This window comes from Eucyclogobius newberryi, unplaced genomic scaffold (assembly GCF_026437365.1).
Source record: "Eucyclogobius newberryi isolate DKJ021-1_F unplaced genomic scaffold, fEucNew1.0.hap1 SCAF_3, whole genome shotgun sequence".
Lineage (NCBI taxonomy): Eukaryota > Metazoa > Chordata > Actinopteri > Gobiiformes > Gobiidae > Eucyclogobius > Eucyclogobius newberryi.
In genome coordinates, this window is record NW_027315945.1 from 7005639 (window position 1) to 7027820 (window position 22182).

Below are 22182 nucleotides of genomic sequence, written 5' to 3' on the forward strand. Positions count from 1 at the left end.
CTATAGAAGTTTGCTGGAATCAAAAGTGCTTCTTGATACATACGTAAATCCTATGCATTTCTAAACCCTGCTGCTAAAGAAGAGAATGTAAACGCTTTCAAATACATTTCAGCATGTTCATTTTATTCCTAAATTAAATAAATGAGTTATTATTAGGCTGTAAGGAAAGCACAATCTTAAAGTTCCCATATCATGCTATATTTCCCGTCTACTCTAAGGGTATATTTGATCATAATAAATGTTGTGCAACACCCATAACATAATAGTTATGAAATATCACCCAGACCTTGGACCCGCTCACCAACCCGGAAATGCAGACGGCTTGGTTTGAGATACGCCCCCACCCTTGCGAAGAGCAATCTGCCTCCCCCGCCCAACCCGTGACGTAGTCTCAGCGAGAGCGTGTGTCCCCCGCCCATCCCGTGACGTAGTCTCAGCGAGAGCGTGTGTCCCCCGCCCATCCCGTGACGTAGTCTCAGCGAGAGCGTGTGTCCCCCGGAAGGGGGGCCATGCGGTGATTATGACGTGTTGCAGTGAGTAGCCCCCGTCCGTCTGCAGATCCGAGGAAAAGGATATAGACTGTACTCTCGCTAAAAACTGCAGGAATCAATCAAAAAACACTTTTTTTATGAGGCACCAATAGCACTGTAAGAAGGTTAAAAGCTCTGAAAAGTCGATTTTGCATGATATGGGACCTTTAATCTCACGTATGTCTTGATAAAACACTGTAGCTGCGTTTCTATAGACACCCGTCACTTTGATGCATTGTCTCTTCAGTTTCGCTTTCGCTTTTACCACTGCATTTACCTCGAAACAGATCACACCAAAGAATTTCACTGCCTGCTGGTGTAATAAAGAACCAAAGTATTTCACAATGCAATAAATATTACTGTAGAGCTTTGACTTGTCTCGGTTTGAGTTTACGCTGTGATTCCTGATTGAATTTTGATGCAAATTCAGTTCTAACTTCAGCGCTCTCCAGAAGCTTCTGCACAAACGCTGGGTCACTTACTACGGCAACACTTACATGGACAAACTACTTTCAACATGCCATCAAATTGTACACATTGGATTTAAATGTTTTAAGTTAATATGAGTGCAAGCTTTGTGAAAACAGAAGATTTAACTCATAAACCTGAGCAGAGCAGAGAACCATCTGGGCCAATTCAACTTTATTATTTAATGTGTTTGATAATTAGGGTATTTTATATGTTTCTATCTAAAAATAAATATGATTAAACTTTCTTTCCACACTCTAATGAATGGTGAACTAAGGCTACAACAGTTTATTGTGAGTAAAATAGTGAAAATATATATAGTCTAGCATGATTAATGTAAATTGCGTAAATTAGTTAAATCGGTGAATACACAGCCAGTTGCTATGATTTATACTGCTTTACCTTTATTTCACTAGGCAAAATATTAAGAAAATTCTTATTAACAATGTTGATTTGGAGGGGAGTGAAGACAGAAACAATCTGGAGTTATTTTAGTTAGAAGGATTACAAACGAACACAATACGTGATATGTTTGTTATTATTTATTACATTAGTTCTAGGGGACATATGCACTTTTAACCATCCACTTATTTTCAGTCAAGAATCAGGGTCAGTTAATTTTCCATTTTCCAGTGTGCAGAGCTTGTTTCTACTTCATATCAGTGTAAAATCAGACGACAGAAGGCAAAAATCTCAGCTTCACGAGTCCACCCAATTGTTTGTGTTCCAAAGGGTTCAGGAACAGCTTCAGTTTTAGGGAAAATGAGCCAATATTATTAAAATATGTATGTCTTTGGTGCTTGGACTGCATTAGCTGGCACACTAAGTAGTTTATCTACAGCTAAAAAGTACTTGAAAAAGCATAAAACACCTTAAACCCCTGCACCACCGCGAACCATACATCAGTGTGTACTCATGCTAAATAGTGCAGTGAGTCAATAGGAATCTGAGAAGGAAATGATGATGGAGGAGGGTAAAGAGTCATAAGAGGCTTAAACTCAGGTTGGACCAGTCAGACTGGGGCAGACTTGATACTGCTCTCATCGGATTGATTTCACTCTGTAAGTTTTGACTTATTACTACCAAGTTGTCCATTTTACTATTTGCTTTTTGATATGCGTGCCTTGTTTGTTGTTAGTGATGTGATTGTTCTTTGTGTTTTAGACTATTTAAATGTTGATTCGGACCCAAACCCACACTGTTTAATTCTTAAATACAGGTGAAAGAGGAATGTGGCTAAACTAAATCAAGGACAGCCTTCACTTCACGGAGGAGGTTTAAAATATGTTTTTATTTGATTATACTTAAAGATAATAGGATTGAAAAAGCATGGTAACTACCTTTTAAGTATGGTTATTGCATGGTACTTACGCATGTAAACTGGCCACATCACTAATTCTAACCAGGTATGAAATCTGTAAATGACCAGGAAACAGGGTTAGTAGTGCAGTAATGTTTTCCCTTTAACATTAACTATTACTACTTGAAGACATATTGTGCCAAATCAACTTTAATGCACATAGTTATGACAGTGTTCCTTTGTTTACTCAAAGTTGTATTTTTGATTGAATCCTGTATTGTCCTGCAACTGAGGCTCCAGTGCTCATAAAATCCCTGTTTTCACCTACCCCCCTATCCCCGTCCACATCTGCGGTTTTGAACAGGAAGACAATGGACTGTGGAATTTTGAAATACAGGTTTAACAAGAATGCAAACCAGGGAAAACCTTCACTTCACAACAGACGGTTTGAATTTGTTTTTATTTGATTATACTTTAAAAGAAAGATCTGCAATTGAAGATTAAAGTGTAGGTGCAATGGATAGTTTAATTAAAAGTACTGCCAAAAAGAGGGTATTTTTATTGGTAGAACTTCACTTTTCAGCACAGTGATAGGATGAAAAATGTATGGTAACTTCCTTTTAAGTGGTTATTACATGGTACAAAATGTAAAATGATTATCTACTTATTACCTCCTTAGCTGCAACCTTATTTTTTGTTCAAGAGTGCGCCCCTACAGGTTTAAAAAAGACACTACAGTCACATCTCAGCCTGTGTCCAGAGCTTTAAGCTGCAGATAGAGACACATCCAGGTGTTTGTCCTTCTCCGTTTGTGTTCAGGCCATGGCTCGTGTTTAGCTCCTTCTCCAGAATCCCAGGCTCACTGAGCTGCAGAGGCTGCACTAGCACTAATTCATGATTGGTGCAGGGGCTGACCTTTAGGTAGTGACGCAGGTTTAACCCCTTATAATTACCAATGTTCACTAAAATGCCTGAATAAAGTGAGCCCCAATTCAAACTTATTTTTGGACAGGCATAAGGAGTAAGTCTGGTGTCTGGAGGGATTGTCTGATTGATACTCGATTGAGCATTTGTTTGTCTTTGCAAATTGTTCTTTCTTTTAAAGCTGAAGCTAATTCCACTATATAAATTAATATAAATGTTTTTCAAAGTAAGTTAAAATGCCTCTGTTGTTGTTTTTCCTGCTAGAAGAGTCGGACCCTGGGCCAGGTCCTAGCAGCGTGTCCCCCAAGAGTGAAACATGTTAGCGAAAGGTAAAATGGAAACAACTCCAAACTAATTTATAGAGGCTAAGTGAACAAATGTATTGAATATGTGTTTGCTGTTGCTGTGTGGATTTGCAGAAAGACTGAATGATGATATTGGACTAGGTGTGTCCATGGAGAATATAGGACATCCTACGAACTTCACCAAGGAACAAGCCACTGTGAATTCACCGTGAGTTTATATTTCGGATCAATTTGATAAGATGATGATTAATAGAACTGTTGTACCTCAAATATGATTGTGGTTCTTGTGTTAAATGGGATTCAAGAAAAATGGACCAAGCTGATTGTGTATCCATGAAGAGTGATCAATCTATGCCACATCATATAGTCTTCAGTGATATGCACCAAGCTGTTAATACAGAGTGAGTTTCATAATTTAACTGTTCAATGGAGATGAGTGACTATAAATACCTTTAGTGGATGTCAATGTAAATTGTTGTATTTCCTAGTACTTGTATAACTACTAGTATGATGTTTTTTTTAAATGGCAAATTTCTGAATTCAGCACATTAATTAAGGGAGTGTCTGCAGAGCCGCGGCGCGCGGCCGAAAAAGCCATGTTATTTTTGTGCCGGCCGCGCGCCGCCTCTCCTGAAACTGCACCGCTATTTGACCGCGTTTTAGCGCCGTTTTAGACCGCGCCGGGTTAAGGTTAGGGTTAAGGTTAGTTAAGGTTAAGGTTAAGGTTAAGGTTAAGGTTAGGGTTAGGGTTAGCCATGAGGCTATAACGGGCTATAAGGGAAATGCCGCGGTCCCTGAAACTGCGCGGCCATTTGACCGCGCCGCGGCTCTCCAGCCACGGCCTAATTAAAAACCTTTATGTATCACCAGAGAGGATCAGATGTTTGATGATCTCAGTGGACAGCGTTCTGACACACAGTTTTCTGCTGTATTTAAGGTCTGTGACAAGCCAAAAATACTATATAACTGTGTAAAATAATGTACACATTTTGCACAAATGTACATGGTTAATGACTACAGACAATCGTTTGTTTACATTATAAGGAACTACTTGTTGCTTGGCATTTTTCGTTTTTTGTTTTGTTTTATAATTCAGTAAATGCTGTGGTGGGCTGTCCCTTTTTTATTTTTTTAACATAATTGTGCTTGCTTATTTCAGAAACTGGAGAAAAGCATCATGTTTTTTGTTAGAAAAGAGCTGAAGATCTTCCAAGAGGCGAGGAGAGGAGCAGAGAGGCTTCTCTGGAGATCACTTTGGACTTCCTGAGGAAGATGAACCAGGACGAGCTGGCTAAAAATTTGGAGAGCAGTAATATTTTTTTTAATTAAAAAACTTATTTATTACATTAAACTTATCTCATTATGATCTGACAATAACCTTTTTTGGTCTTAAGGCTTTTATTGTGGAGTCACTCAATTCCAACTGCGGTCCATGCTGAAGCAGAGGTGCCACAATATTCATGAGGGCGTCCCTAAAGCAGGAGATGTCACAAATCTGAAGGAGATCTACACAGAGCTCTACATCACAGAGGGAGGAACAGCAGGGGTCAGTAAAGAACATGAGGTTAGACGATTGGAGAACACCTCCAGAAAATCAGTTACACCGGAAACCACTATCCCATGTGAGGACATTTTCAAAGGCAGTGTCAAAAGAGAAGGTGGAATCATACAGACAGATGAAGATAGACAAACACAAGTCCGAACAGTGCTAACAATGGGAGTGGCTGGCATCGGGAAAACAGTCCTGACACAAAAGTTCTGCTTGGACTGGGCTGAAGGCAGGGCCAACCAGGACATCCATCTTTTGTTTCCATTCACTTTCAGAGAACTCAATACTTACAGAGACATGCAGATCAGCCTAGCAGGACTTGTGCAACACATTTTCAGTACGTCTATACAACTCTGCAGTTCTAAAATTGTCCATACTGTCTTCATCTTTGATGGTTTAGATGAGACCCGACTTTCTCTGGACTTTACCAAAACTGTAACCGACCCTACAGAACCCAGTTCTGTGGGAGGGTTACTGGCAAACCTGATCAAAGGAAGTCTGCTTCCCTACGCTCGTGTCTGGATAACTACTCGACCTGCAGCAGTCAATGAGATCCCCGCTCAGTGGATCGACATGGTGACAGAGGTGAGAGGGTTTGCAGACCCACAGAAGGAGCTGTATTTCAGGAAGAGGTTCAAAGACAAGCAAAAGGTCACAGAAATCCTCTCGCACATTAAGAAATCCCGCAGCCTCTACACAATGTGCCAGATCCCAGTGTTCTGCTGGATCACCTCCACAGTCCTGAAACATGAGATGATGAATAGGGCTACACGCAAGCTGCCCAGTACTTTAACAAAAATGTACATTCACTTATTGGTGGTCCAGGCCAAGTTGAATAACATGAAGTATGTCAAATTGTCTGGGACAGAACCAGTCTGGACTTTGGAATACCGCACGATGGTGTTGTCTTTGGGGAAACTGGCCTTTGAGCAGCTGGAGAAAAGAAATCTGATCTTCTACGAGTCCGACCTTGAAGAGAGTGGTCTGGATTCAGGGTGTGCCTCGAAATTCTCCGGAATATTCACAGAGGTCTTTAAAGCAGAGTTGGGCTTGTACCGAGACAAGGTTTACTGCTTTGTCCATTTCAGTGTCCAAGAGTTTCTGGCTGCTCTTCATGTCCATGTCACATTTGTCAACACTGGAGTCAACCTGCTGAAGAAAGGACTCATAAGCTCTATTAAAAAAATACTTGGACGCAAACTGGATTTACACCAGCTCCACCAGACAGCGATAGACATGACCATCCACAGTTCAAATGGGCAGTGGGACTTGTTTCTATGCTTTCTTTTAGGTTTATCTCAATTGGCCAATGAGAAATTTCTACAACATTTGCTTGATTACCCAGAACCATTAAATGCAGTTCTTTTGTCAAGTAATCCTGAAAGGACAGTTGATTACATCCATAAACAGTTAAAAAGAAAGCTTTCTGCAGAAAAAAGTTGCAACTTGTTTCACTGCCTAAATGAACTTGAAGACCAGTCTCTTGTGAAAAGTGTCCAACAACACCTGAAAAACCGGGATCTCTCCAGTAGTACATCGCCTGAAATCTGGTCAGGGATGTTTTTTTTACTGCTATCCTCTGATAATGACCTAAGTGTCTTTGACCTGAAGGAATACTCTGCTTCAGAAGAAGCTTTGCAATGGCTGTTGCCAGTGGTCAAAGTAGCCAAAACAGCCATGTAAGTACAAAGTGTAGATTTTTTTTATATTCCAGCAACTTATTTAACAGTAATTTGTTCTCTTTGCAGGATGACTTATTGTAACCTGTCCTTTGAGAGCTGCAAGTCTCTGTCATCAATTCTCAGCACACAGTCGTCAAGTCTTCAGCTCTTAGACCTCAGTAATAATGATCTATATGACATTGGTGTGAAGCAGCTATGTGATGGACTGAAAAGTCTTGAGTGCAGACTGAAGACGCTCAGGTAAGATTTGTTCAGGGTACTCTAAGTGTTGACTTACAATAATGGGTCATTTGTATGTTTAAGGCTGTCAGGATGTATGATCTCAGAAGAAGGTGGGGCTGCTCTTGTCTCTGCTTTGTGCTCGTCTTCTTATTTAAAAGAACTAGACCTGAGTTACAACCATCCAGAAGACGCAACTATAGAGATACTTTTCGCTCTCCAAGAGGATCCCTGCCACTCCCTTGACACCTGCATGTGAGTACTAAACCTAACTAAATAAGTTTACATACCCTGGCAGAAATGTTTTTTTGGGCAATTTTTCAGAAAATATGAATGATAACACTAAAAAGTTTATTTCACTCATTGTTAGTGATTTGGGTGAAGCCATTTATTATCAAACAAATGTGTTTACTCTTTTTAAATCGTAATGACAACAGAAACTACCCAAATTATCAAAAGTTGACATACCCTGGGACCTCATTTATAAAGCCCGGTACACACAAAACAAAGCCCAAAATGTGCATATGCACATATGTGTGATCAATAAAAAAATACTTGAAGTGAAAATGTGTGGATTTCCACGCAAACTCTGGAGCTTGTGTGGATGCTGTGCAAAGTTTGGGAAGAGGTGGGCAGAGGTGAAATTGCAACATACATGGCAGCTTGGTCAAATGGGTCCATTAACAAAAAAGTGAATTCACTAAAACCAACAGTAAAATGTGCTTTACGATCTTTGTGAGGGCGCAGACAACGGTTGTCAGACTCTTCACGCGCAGGAGTGTGCACCTACTGGTTTGCCAGAGGTGACCCACGTCTGGGCTAGAACTGGGCGGATGTGGACACTCAGAGCTGGCCCAGTTCTGAGAAACTAGATGTGGGCCAGTGGGGGGGCCGTCATTCTTTGCGCCATGTGGGCCAGATGTAAGTGACCAGTGCTGGCCCAGACCAAATTTGCTGTGTTGGGTACCCTGATTACTGTATATGTTCTACTTCATGTACTTCTGCTGCATTGATTTGTTTGTAATGTTTAGGCTGCTGGGAAAGTTACCACTGTTTAAGGTACTTTAAAGAAAGATTGAAAAGGTTCTGTGTTTTCTGATTTTCTGATTTTGAATGCTATAATAATACACATCTGGTTTACTAGATGGTTTACTAGTCATTCATTACGGTGTGTAATTTTATTGATTTGTCACCTTTGCTACTGTTGTGGAATTTCTGCAAACAATCACCAAGAAAAGATGAAATAGAATAGTTAGAGTAGAGTTTGTCTTTCTCAGAAGGTGGAGCTTTATTTACTCGTGCACAGTAAATAATCACTTTCCCTGACAGAGGTATCTGTCCCTACCCCCAAAACAATGACAATACACATGCTTTTAAAGGCAGTGCCTCAAACTGACACGGATGCACATCATCATAATCAAATCAGCTCCAAAAGAGATAGAACAACCATCACGGATGCAAAGATTTGAGCTATCTCCTTCGGAGGTGAGGTGACCTGACCCTCAAGACATGTCCTGGCGCATGACTGGCCCGATACAGAGTATGGGTAACTCAGATTCAGAGGCGCCGGACCACATTTATCAGTAACCCATATTCTTATATCTATATTTATCAGTAACCCCTATTCTTATATTATCCGCACAATAAAACAACATAGATATAATGACATGACATGACATTTTTCCATTACACTACACAAATGCCTCAACAAGTGAGAAATTCCACAACATCTATTTATTTTATGAGTCAAACTGTAACAACGTTTCAAAACTCAGGTCAAAACTACACAAGGACCTGGAGGTTTGAGTGCTGGGGCCAGAGTGGTGTAGGCTGGAGGATTAAGTGCTGGGGCCAGAGTGGTGCAGGCCGGAGGTTTGAGTGCTGGGGCCAGAGTGGTGCAGGCCGGAGGATTAAGTGCTGGGGCCAGAGTGGTGTAGGCCGGAGGATTAAGTGCTGGGGCCAGAGTGGTGCAGGCCGGAGGTTTGAGTGCTGGGGCCAGAGTGGTGCAGGCCGGAGGTTTGAGTGCTGGGGCCAGAGTGGTGCAGGCCGGAGGTTTGAGTGCTGGGGCCAGAGTGGTGCAGGCCGGAGGATTAAGTGCTGGGGCCAGAGTGGTGTAGGCCGGAGGATTAAGTGCTGGGGCCGGAGTGGTGCAGGCTGGAGGAGCCAGAGCAAAATCCAATTCTCGGGGGACATGGTAATGCATTCTCTCTACGTCCCCCGAAGAGAGAATCACTGGGGTCATGTTCAAAGACATACGCTGTGGTCGAGTGCAAGTGTCTGACACAGCGTGGGGAACAGAAGCCTAATAGGCCATAGGCTGTAGCCTGTATCGTTCAAGTTCACTACACCTGTCACAAGACTAAAAAATTACTTCAAATATAAAATTATCATTGTACCATTAGCTCATGACCAAAAGTTCTCCACTCGGATCGCACCAGTTTTTTTTACGGCGATAACTTAAATGCGGAACTATATTCTCAGCCTGATAGCGCAATATCCCTACGCCTGAATCAGTCCGCCTCTGAATCAGCCAATCAGGGGAGAGATTACTACAACAACATCAAACATGGCTGCTCCCGTGGAGCGGCATGTTGTCTCTCGAGCCGATAGAAAACGCCAAGAAAATATGGATTACACGTGCATCACACACATTTCATCGGTAGAAAAAGAACAAACACAGCCACAGACTGTTGTCTAATAAATAAATTGATTTGATTTGATTTGTCCGCTGGAGGAAGCTGGTGACTTGTGCTCAGAAGTGGATAGAAATCGACGGAATAGACCGCGCGTTAACAGCAGCTGTTTGTGTACACAATGAAGACTTCGCCAAACAAAATGATCCTAAATCTTCTGTGGCTTCTTCGGACGGAAATCTTTCTCATTTTCTGGAAAGTAACAAGCTAGGCTTTCACCCTACATGCTATAGACGTTTCATTGACAAGAAACAAATTACTAGTGCTGAAAAGCTTGCAGCAAAACAGTCGGTATGTGGGCAGCATGGAGAGGGTGCGATGACGCTGAATCTACCACATCTACTCTGCCACCTTCTCCCAAACCACTGAGATCTACCACAGATGTAAAGACAAAGTCGTCTAAAAAGTCAAGCGATGTACATCCTGCAGTTTTGCATCATTTGCAAGAAGGTTGATCGCTTTTTCAAAGATTCTCACAAGACAAAGAAAGATAAATTGGTCCAAGCTGAAACTTTAACTGCTGGTGAGTAGATTATATATTTATTCTGGTGTGTTTTCTCTTGCTCGTGGTAAATAGGATTAATCACAGTGAAATAAATTGGCCAAAATATACATATATGTCCTAGTTTATTACATGTAGGCGTAGATGTAATGTACGTAAGACTGTATGATGATGTGAGTTGAATAAAAGGGCAATACAACTTTTGCAATTGTTTACTGATTGTGCTCACCCTTGATAGAAATTCTTTTACTTATCCTTTTCTAGAACGTTTGGTCAAAGCAGCTGAATTAAAAGCAGATGAATCCATCCTGATGTGTACCAGAGGCAAAGATTGTGTTGCCATTGAAGGCACCTCTATCACAAGAGGTGTTACAAAGAATACACAAGCTTTCTGACAAAGAAGACAAGTGATGAAAGGTAACATTTTGGTAATCAAATAAAATATATATCTTTCTATTTATTTAGATAAATTCACAATTGAATTGAAAAGAATTGTAATGACTAAATGATACTTTTAAAAACGTTTGAATCAAAGTAAATTTCTGTTTGTAGTGAGGTCAATCACTGACCAATCACTGCATGTCCTTGCTTTATACAGGTTACCTAAAGTCTGGGAGTACGGCGATGCATATACAGCATTCTGTGACACTATCATCCGGACACAACTGATTGAAAACCAGGAAATCCTCAGAATGAAGAAGCTCTTGTCCCTGTTTCAGAAATTCATCAAAAAACACCCTGGTCATGGAAGTTACCGGTAATTAAATTCTTCTTATTGTTTATGAAAGAAAAAAATGGAAGATCAGATAAACATCACAGCTATGTTTATTCATGACATTTTCATTCAAGATTAAACCAATCCTGTTAGCTACAGGAGTCTACATATTTTCATTCATTTTATTTATTTATACAGTGATTACCCTGTGTAGTGGCAAAAATCTCTTGATAAAACAAAGAAGCAACTTGTCTCGTTTCAAAAGTAAAATGACCCATTCCACTTTCACAATTTGCATTCACAGAGATGCAAATGGCACAGGCAAAAGGAGAACAAGAGATAAAGGGTTACATTTACATTTTGACTCCCGACACCTTAGAGAGACAACAGGCCCGTCCTGGACACCCGTGGTTCCTTTTATTCGAATGGGAAGGCAAGAAGTTTACCGGCTCTGAAGAACAAAAGCAGCTGATTGCCCTGATGTGAGGGTGTCCAGACATGTAGATGTCAGGCTGTGACTTTGGGCGTTACAAAAATAAATTGAATTGAAATAGAATTTAATCGAAATTGAAAAAGGCAAAGGGCCAGATTGTTATTATTATTTTTCCATAACACCTGTTAAAACACAACACAAAATAAACAACAAACATAGACATTAGTATTTTATTTGTGTTTTAGTATGTACCAATACTTATGAATTTCTATTCCTTGTCTAATTTTTACAGATCTGATCTTCTGAAGAAGAGATTACAGCGAGACTTCCCACAGCTGAATTTTCACAAACCACCAAGAAAAAACCTGAGTGAAATGGTTTTCACAGAGACTACAGGACTCCTCGACCAGGATTTTTCTACTGAAACTGATACATAAATTTCTGGTGAAACGTCATCTAGTGATGGAGAAATGGTGCCAGAAAGTGGTGAAGATGCTGCACTCCGAGACCACTCAAGGACAATTTACAGTGCAGGTGTATTACTGAAACAAGCTGTCAAGAGTGCCCCTAGTATGGATGTAAATTGGCCTCCTACATCAGAGGATCTAAATGTGTCCTCTGCCAGAAAGATTGTGCCAATTGAACTTTATAACTTGCTAGATTGGTGTGTAGGTGCTAGTGATGAATTGACATTGTCTAACATGGTAAATGTATCCGAGGAGGTTGATCTTCGTTTACTGTCAATTTGCCAAGATATCATATATTTGTCCTCAAAAGGTAAAAATCAAACCCCTAAATCACTTGCTCTAGGTTTGACTCTGCGTCACTTGACAGGGTCATTTCAGGTTATAAATATGGTAAATAAACTTGGACACTGTGTTTCCTGGGAATCTGTAGTAGGTTTTGAGACTGAAGTTGAGTCTTGTTCAACTTCAGTTATCGAGAAGTTTGGATGTCCCACGTGGTTTTGCTAAGCAGAACTTCACTGTCCTAGTGTGGGATAATATAGATTTTGGAGAGGAAACAGCATCTGGCAAGGGTACCACCCATCACACTAATGGGATCATGGTTCAAAGCAGACATACTAGTACTTCTATTCCCCAGTCTCAAGTGGAACTCAAAAAAGGAGTTAGGTCCTTAAAGCCTCAGGAAACTGCCCTTGAAATCTATCATCGTAAACCAAAGCAAGGTCCAGGTAGTGTTGCTGACAAGTCGAAAGATTCTGAAGATTTCCACAAAATGAACCTTAGGTTGTCCCAGTCGTTGGATTTTGCCTATATTTTGTCAAAGTTCACCACATGTGCTTTGGGCTTAATTCCTGGTTCGACAGGCTTTAATTTAGCCTTGACCAAAGGTCAGACTTGTGAAAAATCTGTGATCCATTATCTGCCTGTCATCGAAGCCTCACCAATAGACATGACAACGGTAAATACTATTCTAAAAAGAAGTATTGAGAGAGCCGATCAATTAGAGGTTTCCCATATTGTTCTTGTCTTCGACTTAGCAATATATGCCAAGGCACAGGAGATACGCTGGCTTGATGAAGATATTCAGCAACGTGTAGTGATCCGTCTAGGAGAGTTTCACACTTGTATGTCTTTCTTAGGAATGCTTGGCAAGCGATTTGCTGATGCAGGGCTTTCAGATTTACTGGTTGAAGCTGAGATTGTTGCCAAGGGATCGGTGGATGGTGTACTTTCAGGTCATCACTATAACCGTAGTATTAGAGCTCACAAGCTCCTGTATGAGGCATTACAACGCCTACGGTTTTCAAGCTTTCTCGCTTCATTACCTGATGAAGAATCAGATAAGATATATCAATTTTGTGAAGCTGTGAAAACCTCCTATCATTTGTCACTTCCGTCCGTTTTGGATGTTGTCCAGGCTGAAGATTTCCAAGATATCATGAGTCGTTATGAGAAGTATGTTGACACTGAGAGTGGATCTAGTCCTACATTTGCCTTCTGGAGTTCTTATCTAGATATTGTCGAGGTATTACTCAGCTTCATCAGAGCAACCAGACAGTCCAACTGGAATTTGCATATTTCCTCTATAAGGTTTATGCTTCCATGGTATTTTGCATATGACCACATCAACTATGCCAGGTATCTACCGGTTTATTGGCTTGAAATGATGAACCTATCAGAGACCCACCCTGCGTGTTACGAAGAGATCTCTGAGAAAAGACAGTGGACTGTTCAACGCCAAGACAGATATGGATTTTCTTCCATTGCGTGTGATCAAGCAATTGAACAGACATGTAACCGTGACACCAAAACTAGCGGTGGGCTGAAAGGTATTACACTGAATAGAGGAGCAACTCAGCGATGGATTCTGTCACAGCCCCATCGTGCTACCATTACACGGCAGTGTGAATTAATGGCTGGACTAAGTCATGAGACCAGGAGCTCCAAAAAGCTCGACCTATCCCGGATGAAGAGGAATGAGAGTGACATCAGGTCAATAATGGATACAGTTGACGGCATGATCAACCCATTCAGTTATCAAGGAACTGATCTAGTCTGTCTGAGTTCAGGGGCAGTTGCCACAGAGGAAATCAAGACAGACCTCCTAACAGCAAAAGAAAAGGGTGAAATGGCTGCTGATCAGTATATCTCAGAGCGTTTGGCGACCAACAAACAGGATGTATTTAGGCCTCTTAAGAAGATGAAGATGAAGACTTTCAAAGACCTCAAGAAAAAGCCATCCAAAAGGTCTACCAAAGAGTCTGATGTGAAAAGTGACCGCAACATATTTGCCAGGCTTCTCATAATTGGTCAAAGCAGCAGGTTAGATTTGCATGAGATTCTGTCCTATTCCCTTGGGCCAGTGTCATATCCTCTGGCTGCGAATGATGACACTCAACTTGCCAAGACTAACAAGGCAGCGCTCTTGGGTGCCATAGAAGAAAGGGTCAGTGTCTATTCAATGGAAAGCCTGAAAACGCAGCTCTTATGATTGATGGTATGGCTGTTTTGCAGTCTCTTTGCTCTGTTCCAGGTACATTTGGTGAGATTGCTGATAGAATACTCCATGTAGTCATTGGCCTTGCTCATAGGTATAGCTGCGAACGAGTGGACTTTGTGACTGACAGGTACCCTGAAATAAGCATAAAAAATATTGAAAGAATGCGCCGAAGTTCTTCTGGGACCCAAAAGATAAGCATTTACAGTAAAGAACAGAAAACTCCAAAACAGTGGAATAAATTCCTATCAGATGGCGACAACAAAGAAGCCCTTGCAGAGTTTTTGTTCTCTGTATGGAAGGATGCTGATCTTAGCTCACTGAAACAGGACATAGACATCTTTGTCACACATGGAAAGGATCGTCATCTCTTGAGGTGTATCGGTGGACAAGTACATGTGTCAGTTGTACCAGAGCTGACTTTATGTGACCACGAGGAAGCAGACACCCGGCTCTTACTTCATACTAAACATGCTGCTGAAGTGTTTAGCTCTGTGATTATCAGAAGTCCTGATACAGATGTTGCAGTCATTGCAATCTCACTGAAGTCAAGCTTGCCCCCTGAATTAAATCTGTTCTTCCTAACTGGTACCCAACAACATACCCGCATGATTGATATTTGCAGAGTTACTTCTATTCTAGGTGCAAAGATGAGTGAAGCATTAATTGGGCTTCATGTGTTTACAGGTTGTGACTCAGTCAGTGCTTTCTTTGGCAAAGGTAAAAAAAGAGCGTTGGAAATATTGACGAGGGAAGAGAGATTCTGTGATGCTTTGATCAGACTAGGTCAAAGCTTTGATTTGGAAGATAATTCTGAATTGGAAAGGTTTGTTTGTCATTTGTATGGTCAGCATAAGGTGTCGAGTGTAAATGAAGCACGGTACAACTTATTCTGTGTTTCGTCTCCGTCAGAGAAACTCATGCCTCCTACAAAAGATGCCCTCTACCAGCACAGCTTGCGAGCCAATTATCATGCAGCTATTCACCGGAGGTCACTTAAACAACTTATCTGTGACCTTCACCCGAAGGTCATGGATGGATTCTTGAAGATGGAGCCTTGTCTATTAAGTGGATGACCTTAGCTGTTGCTCCAGACTTGGTCCTGAAGACGTCTCGGTGTTCTTGTAAAGTTGGTAAATGTTCTCAGGGTAGATGCTCCTGTCTCAAGGCAAAGGTTTCTTGCTCTATCTCCTGTAAATGCGTAGATTGTGGAAATGTGGACACTACACCTGATGAATTATCCCTCCAGTCCCCGGAAAACATTGACGAAATGCCAGACTCTGAATCAGATGAAAGTGATTTAGATTACAGAAGCAATTTTTTCCCCTGGGGCCCCAGTACAATGTAATGGCCTCATGTTAATGTTGTACTTACACATTTTGATATCAATCATACTTGTATCATTCCTCTGTTTATATGTATATACTATTCTGCAGAAAGTTTGCCTTGTACTAGATCGAAAGATACACTGTTAATTTGTCTGTTTATAATGATGTAAATGCTGCTTTTATGATTGTAACTATTTGATTTAATGATTGCTTAAAATTGTATCCGTTCTATAAAACAAAAATCTAACAACACTTGCTTGTTTCGGCAATTAACTTTTACCAATATCCTATGTTTACTTTCTTCTAATGGGCAACTGGTGTTGAAAGGGTTAAAATAGTACTTTTAGATTATGTTTGTATAGTGTAGTATGAATCAGAAATTGAGAATTTGTAATTGTTGAAGCATTCAGTTGAATACTAAATGTGGAGTAAGAGTTTTCAAGTGCGTAACGATAACATGCAAAATTGTTAAAACTGTTTTTTTAACTTAGGTTTGCACATAAACTAAAGCACCTAGAGTCTCACCACTTTACATCCTCCAAGAAAGTAGTAATGTCTCTGAGAATCTGAATTTCTGAAATAATCAATCAAAGAATGAAAAAAATAGGAAGGTATGAAGATGGGTGTACACCCCAATTTGTCACATATTTGGGTAAACTGGCAACTTCGACACCTATTTTCTCAAATACTGGTAGAAATCATGCGGAGAACTTTCCCCCCAGCTCAAGTATATCTTTGAGATTGGAAAACCACTTTTGAAAAGTAGTCTTGGTGTGGTGGAGCGAAATTCATTTTCTAGCCACATTCTGAGTTACAGCCTATGGCCTATAAGCTTGTGCAGGAGGTCGAACATTAAGATAAGATGAGATAAGCCTTTATTTGTCCCACAATGGGGAAATTTCAGTGTTGCAACACAAAGTAGGTACTGAAGTAAATAATAAAAAACAGATTTAAAAAACACTCTTGTAGAAAAGATCATATAAACAACCTCTTATACTCTTAATCAAAAATAAATAATAATAATTACCGGTTAGATATGACTTTACAAAACAGGTGAATACCAAAGAACACGTGTGTGTTTATATAGGGACATGGTTGGTCTTAGTGCTAACGCCAAAGCATAACAATTAAAAATTCTTCGTAGATGCATGTGGCATCGCCAAAGCCTCATCGGAATCCTCCCCTGTAAAAAGTATGTTATTTTGCCTAATAAAAAAACAAAGTAAAATGTTAAATGAATATCACAAACCTATAGATAAGAAATAAACCAACTCACATTCGCTTCTTTTTGTTTTTATAGGGGAATCCTTCCCATCTACATTCTCAACTGCTTTCGGAAAGCTTTAGCCTGGCCTCATTGTAGTTCGCTTCAAGAAAAGGAGTAATGTGGTATCTTAATTTGATTTAAGTTCACATTTTACCACTTTGGGGGGTGGTTAACACCACCGCGTTAACACCAACATAAACTGTTAAACTAATAAAAGAATTCCATGTATTTCATGTTTGCAGAGAGAGATATGTATTTGAATAAACACAAAAATATCAAATGCACAAATGCATGTGAAGATGCCCATGCATCTTCACATGCATCTTGGCAAGACAATGTACATTATAAACAAGAAATTCTTGCCCTTAAAGAGATCCAAAATGTTGAACAAAGGAAACAAGTAAAGGGTCAGCCATTTGATTCATTCTCGAACAATGTTCAGAACTCGCAAGATGTAAACAGCCACAGACAACAGCATGAAGTTATCATATACTTGAGACTTCAATACATATTTCAGAACAGCAGATCCAGTATACAACGAGAACTGGCAAAGTTTGGTAGCCTTCCATCTATTTTTTTTCAAGCAGTGTGTGCGTGGTCTTCTGGCAAACTCCGATGGAATGTATTCCTTCAAAGAAGCTCTGACACAAGGGACACCTGGGTAGTTGACAAACATTATCACAAAGGACCTAGGGGCCTGTCCACAGGTCTAATAACCGCCTCACCACTCCTAGGCACACCAGGTTCATGAAATCGTGAGGAAAGGAAGCAACCATATCGAAATTAATCTGAGATAATGGTGTGTTTCCATTATGGTGGTCTTCATCAATGCCTGCTCTAAAACACTGATCAGTCATAAGCCTGGCACTGACCTCCGGGAAAGTCATATCGCTTCCTGCCCAAAGACTGCTTTGATGGCACTTGTCACATCCATGCTATGCGACTTGACTGCTTTGATAAAGGCTCACGCTGGTGCATCACACATATCAGAGCTAACATTCAAAACAAATGTCTTTCCCTTAAAGACAAAACCACTACTTAGAGCCTTTAAAGCAGCGACCAATCATGACCGGCTTTCTACAATATCACTGTAGGATGCCAAGAATTGGCCAAAAATGGGTAGCTGTGCTCTTAAAAAGTGGCAAATCATCAACCTTTAGCTGCAGCTGGAAGACGTGTCCATTTGAAAGAAATTTGTAAACATTGTTCAGGATCCGTTTACAGGCAATAGGAATTCCAAAATAGTGGAACGTTCCACCTGCCAAATTCTCTATCTTGTAGTGTGTGTTTGTGTTTAACAAGGTCCTTAGATCTCTGGGCAGAAAGGAGTGGTAAAATCACAGGATGGAGAGCAAGGCTGACAAAGCAATAAGAGAAATGCCAAGCTCAATGGCCTAGTCAGCTAGGGATGATATTAAATCAAGGGACTGTTCCTCAGCAGGGTGTTGATCTGTTTCATCAGCATCCTCAAACCTAGCATATTCTGATTCCAACATTTCTGTAGGCTCACTCTCATCGTCATCTGTGTTCATTTCCACACTACTACATGAGGCATCTCTTTTCAAACATGCCAGGTATCCCCACATACAGTCCTGAGCCAGGGGGCTGTCAGAGCTGCCCGAACACTGTGACATAGCAGCTTTTAAAGTCTGTGTGACATTTGAACGTATTCACACTACGGATTGCACAATGTGCAAAGTGTCCACATACATGTTTCTGTATTCCCGTGATGAGGCTGGAGCATGGCAGCACCCGCCAGCTACTTCAGTCAGCGTGCTCAATGAACTACCTAACGTCTCTCAACCACTGGGTAATGCCCGGTGAAGGCGATCCTCAGTCCCGCAGAGCCAGAAAAGCAGGGCATCTTTATGGAAAACTTTGGACAGTGACTTCCGCTCTTCTCCTTGATTGCTCGGTGTAAAATATCTAGAAGATTAGGTATGTGAAGCTCTGACTCAAAGCCAGACCTGTGCCTGATTTTGGCTGATAGTTCTACGTATTTCCTCTTCTGCTTGAAATAACCAGTATCAGTCATGCAGTTTTATGTGTAGCTAACGTTAAATCTAGAAGAAAGGCCCATTCAGTGGTACAAAATTAAGACCGACGCAAACATTTATGACTCTAGTACATTCTGGTTTTGGATTTGATTAAGGGTTGATAACGTCTGCAAGCTAGCTAAAGTTAAATGTTAAATCAGGATCTGCTAACCTATAGTAAGGTTTAGGCCCACCGGATGGGACCTCCTGATACAGGGTGTTTTTGGTTTCACTTGAAACTCACCCTCTTTGTTTACTATCAAACTAGCCTCTTTGTTTACTATCAGCCCTTTAATGGGCTATCAGCCTCCTATTGTAACCTGGCTTACTCTCTGTCCTCCCTGAGTGCCTGATTGTAAATTCCGCGCTGAAATGAGACATGTGAAGGGAAGCGGTGAAGACGTTGGCAGTATTTATAGTCTGCACGGGTCTCAAGCATTGTAAACATTGTAGAAATCTGAGCTACCTACTATGAAATCCCGTTCATTTCCGCGCGGAACCATCCATATAATTACAGTATTTTCCCTGACGCCGACACAGGAAATCAGGTCCGCGTGGACGGGGCGCGAGGGGGCGTGTCGGCAAAAATGAAAACATTTCACTGTGCAGCCCCTTGCGGACCTCGCGGATGCGTCAAGCATAAACCTACCTTAACTATGAGGACCGTTCCACGCAGAAATGAATGGGATTTCATAGCAGCTAGCTCAGATTTCTACCCCACATGAAAGCTGTGCAGATAATGAATACTGCCAACGTCTTCTCCACTGCCCTCCACATGTCTCATTTCAGCGGGAAGTATAATCCAAGCTTTAGGAAGCTTGGATTGGAGGGAAGTGTGTACGCAGGTTTTTATAAATCGCCTTTTCTTTTTGCAGTCGAGATTTTTACATTTCAGTTTGTACGCTTTTAGGGGGGTCAGCCCTATGATCCCTGGTACCTATGTTCCGAGACCTGGGTTAGGGTTTGGGTTATATACTACTATATTTTATGCTGTAAAATCTTTTATCCACAACTATTGGGGATGTGGAACCTGAATCAGTAGCCAACGCTAGTATTTGCATAGTTCCCCTGTTCATAGAAAAGGGGGAACATAGGTTCCGGAGAATATAGGTACGCACCCCTTTTAAGTACCATTTGACGCACTCTTTTATAAATGAGGCCCCTGGGGATTTTGGCCTGATAACATGCACACAAGTTGGCACATACAGGTTTGAACGGTTACTAAAGGTAACCATCCTCACCTGTGATCCGTCTGCTTGTAATCAGTGTGTGTTTAAAATGTCAGAAAGTTTCTGACATCCAGTGACTGGCATTTCTGGATTCTGAGTCATGGGGAAAGCAAAAATAATTGTCAAAGGATCTGCGGGAAAATGGTAATTGAAATGTATAAAACAGGGGATGTGTGAGCTACAAAGGCACCGGTTATCAGAAAATACTGGAGGAAAATTTGCACTCATCAGCCTGGAAGCTGGGCATGAGATGTGCTAGGACGCTCCAACAAGATAATGAAACCAAGTCAACCTGTCATTGGTTAGAGCAGAACAAAGTGAAGGTTCTGGAGTGGCCATCTTTGTCTCCTTACCTCAATATTATTGAGACACACTGGGGAGATCTTAAATGTGCAGTTCTGGAGACAGCTTTATCATCTGAGAAAATAAAGAGCTTCATCCTCAACTACCACAAAAGACCAGAACTGTTGTATGTACACTTGTTCAGGGTCATTTGGGTTGTTCGTCATTATTATTTAAAAAGAGTTAACACATTTGTTTGGTAATAAATGTTTTCACCCAACCACTAACCATGAGTGAAATACAGGTTTTTGTGTTATCATTCATATTCTCTGAAAACATTTTTTTTAAATCACTGCCAGGGTATATAAACTTATGAGCACAACTGTGTATATGTGTCTCCGTTCAAAACATTTCGCTCCATTGCGTGTGGTGTCCCACAAGGATCTATTCTATGATTTATTTAGCTGCTTGAGAGGATTGTTAGCACCTTGCCAATCCTACCCATTTTAATAGACAATTTTATGTTCCCTGCTATAAATTGTCATCTAGCTGAGCTATTAACACAATGGACACTGACAATGTGTCAAAGGGTTTGTGAAAACTAGTTAGGGACTAGATAACATGTTAAACTACTTCCTACTTTCAGTTTAAAAATCAGGTACCCCAGCTTTAATCGCAACTAACTAAGGTGATTACCTGATTCAGTGCAGAATAGGTCTTCAAACAAGTGCGTGAGTTACAGTCATGTCAGCAGGGGATTTGTTAAGCTCGTCTATTTGGTCAATAAACGCCACTACTGTTGAGGTGGTAGGAGTGACAACTTCAGCGGGTAACTGGTGTACTTTCTTTTAGTCTGCATCCTGCTGGAAAACAATGGCTAACTCCTGGTGTAAGAAAGTGTAAGTGTCCACAGTTCAGTGCAGTCAGAGTACCAAAAAACAGGACTAGTATGTAAAAATGCTATTTTTGTCTTATAGATGTCTGTAAACTCACCATGGATCCAAACTCTGCAAACAATAGACTTGAGCTGTCAGAAGACAACCGTATGGTGACTATGACAAAGAGTGACATGCCAATGCCATACTCGGATAATCCAGAGAGGTTTGACTCCTGTCTACAAGTTCTCTGCTCCAAAGGCCTAAGAGAGCGCTGCTACTGGGAGGTAGATTGGGAGGAGAGAATGCACACATGGCAGATAGAAGTAGCAGTGAGTTACAGGAGTATTGAGCGAAAAGGCGGCAGAGGAGGCTTTGGCATTAGTGACCAGTCCTGGTGTTTGAGAATTTCTAGAGGAGGTTACTTGGTTGTACATGAAGGCACAGAAACCCCAGTTTCCTCCACTTACTATAATACAGATCGAGTGGCTGTATACCTGGATTATGATGGTGGATCTCTCACCTTCTTCAAGATCAATCACAAAGAACTGCTCCCCTTACACTCCTTCACCACCACATTCACTGAGCCTCTGTATGCTGGCTTTGGGTTTAACCAGTGGTCTTCTGGTGTTTCAATGTCTGTTGGACCCTGATGTTTGAGATCAAGATTTAGCATCAGAAAGGAACAAGATATATGCTCTCACCTTTACAATAAATGAAATCAAGGGGATATAATTTTGGGTAGAGTCACTTCAGCTCACGAGGCAGCTTTATTGGCAGCAGCGGCTGGTCCATTAAGGGCGCTGGGGCGCCGCCCCCCCTGTCAATCTGCCAACTATGTCAATTTTATTTGTGTCTAAAAACAATATAATTTATTCAGA

The 22182-nt window shown here is 41.0% G+C and overlaps 2 protein-coding genes and 1 long non-coding RNA gene across 3 annotated transcripts in view; all 3 read left to right on the plus strand.

Annotated features, from left to right (window-relative positions):
• agmo (alkylglycerol monooxygenase) overlaps positions 1-891 on the plus strand; it is a 129843-nt gene extending 128952 nt beyond the window's left edge. The window contains exon 13 of the mRNA XM_072460158.1: positions 1-891. This exon is cut by the window's left edge and continues 150 nt beyond it. The gene's annotated coding sequence lies outside the window, so the exon portion shown is untranslated.
• The window catches only part of LOC140373589 (uncharacterized), a 528683-nt gene that overhangs the window by 499496 nt on the left and 7005 nt on the right, over positions 1-22182 (plus strand). The gene's annotated exons all lie outside the window — the stretch shown is intronic.
• LOC140374394 (protein NLRC3-like) lies at positions 4730-21986 on the plus strand. The gene is made up of 6 exons (XM_072461276.1): positions 4730-4836; positions 4922-6755; positions 6825-6998; positions 7062-7232; positions 21279-21325; positions 21404-21986. The coding sequence occupies exons 1-6, from the start codon at positions 4800-4802 to the stop codon at positions 21952-21954; spliced, it is 2814 nt and encodes a 937-aa protein (XP_072317377.1). The 5' UTR covers positions 4730-4799; the 3' UTR covers positions 21955-21986.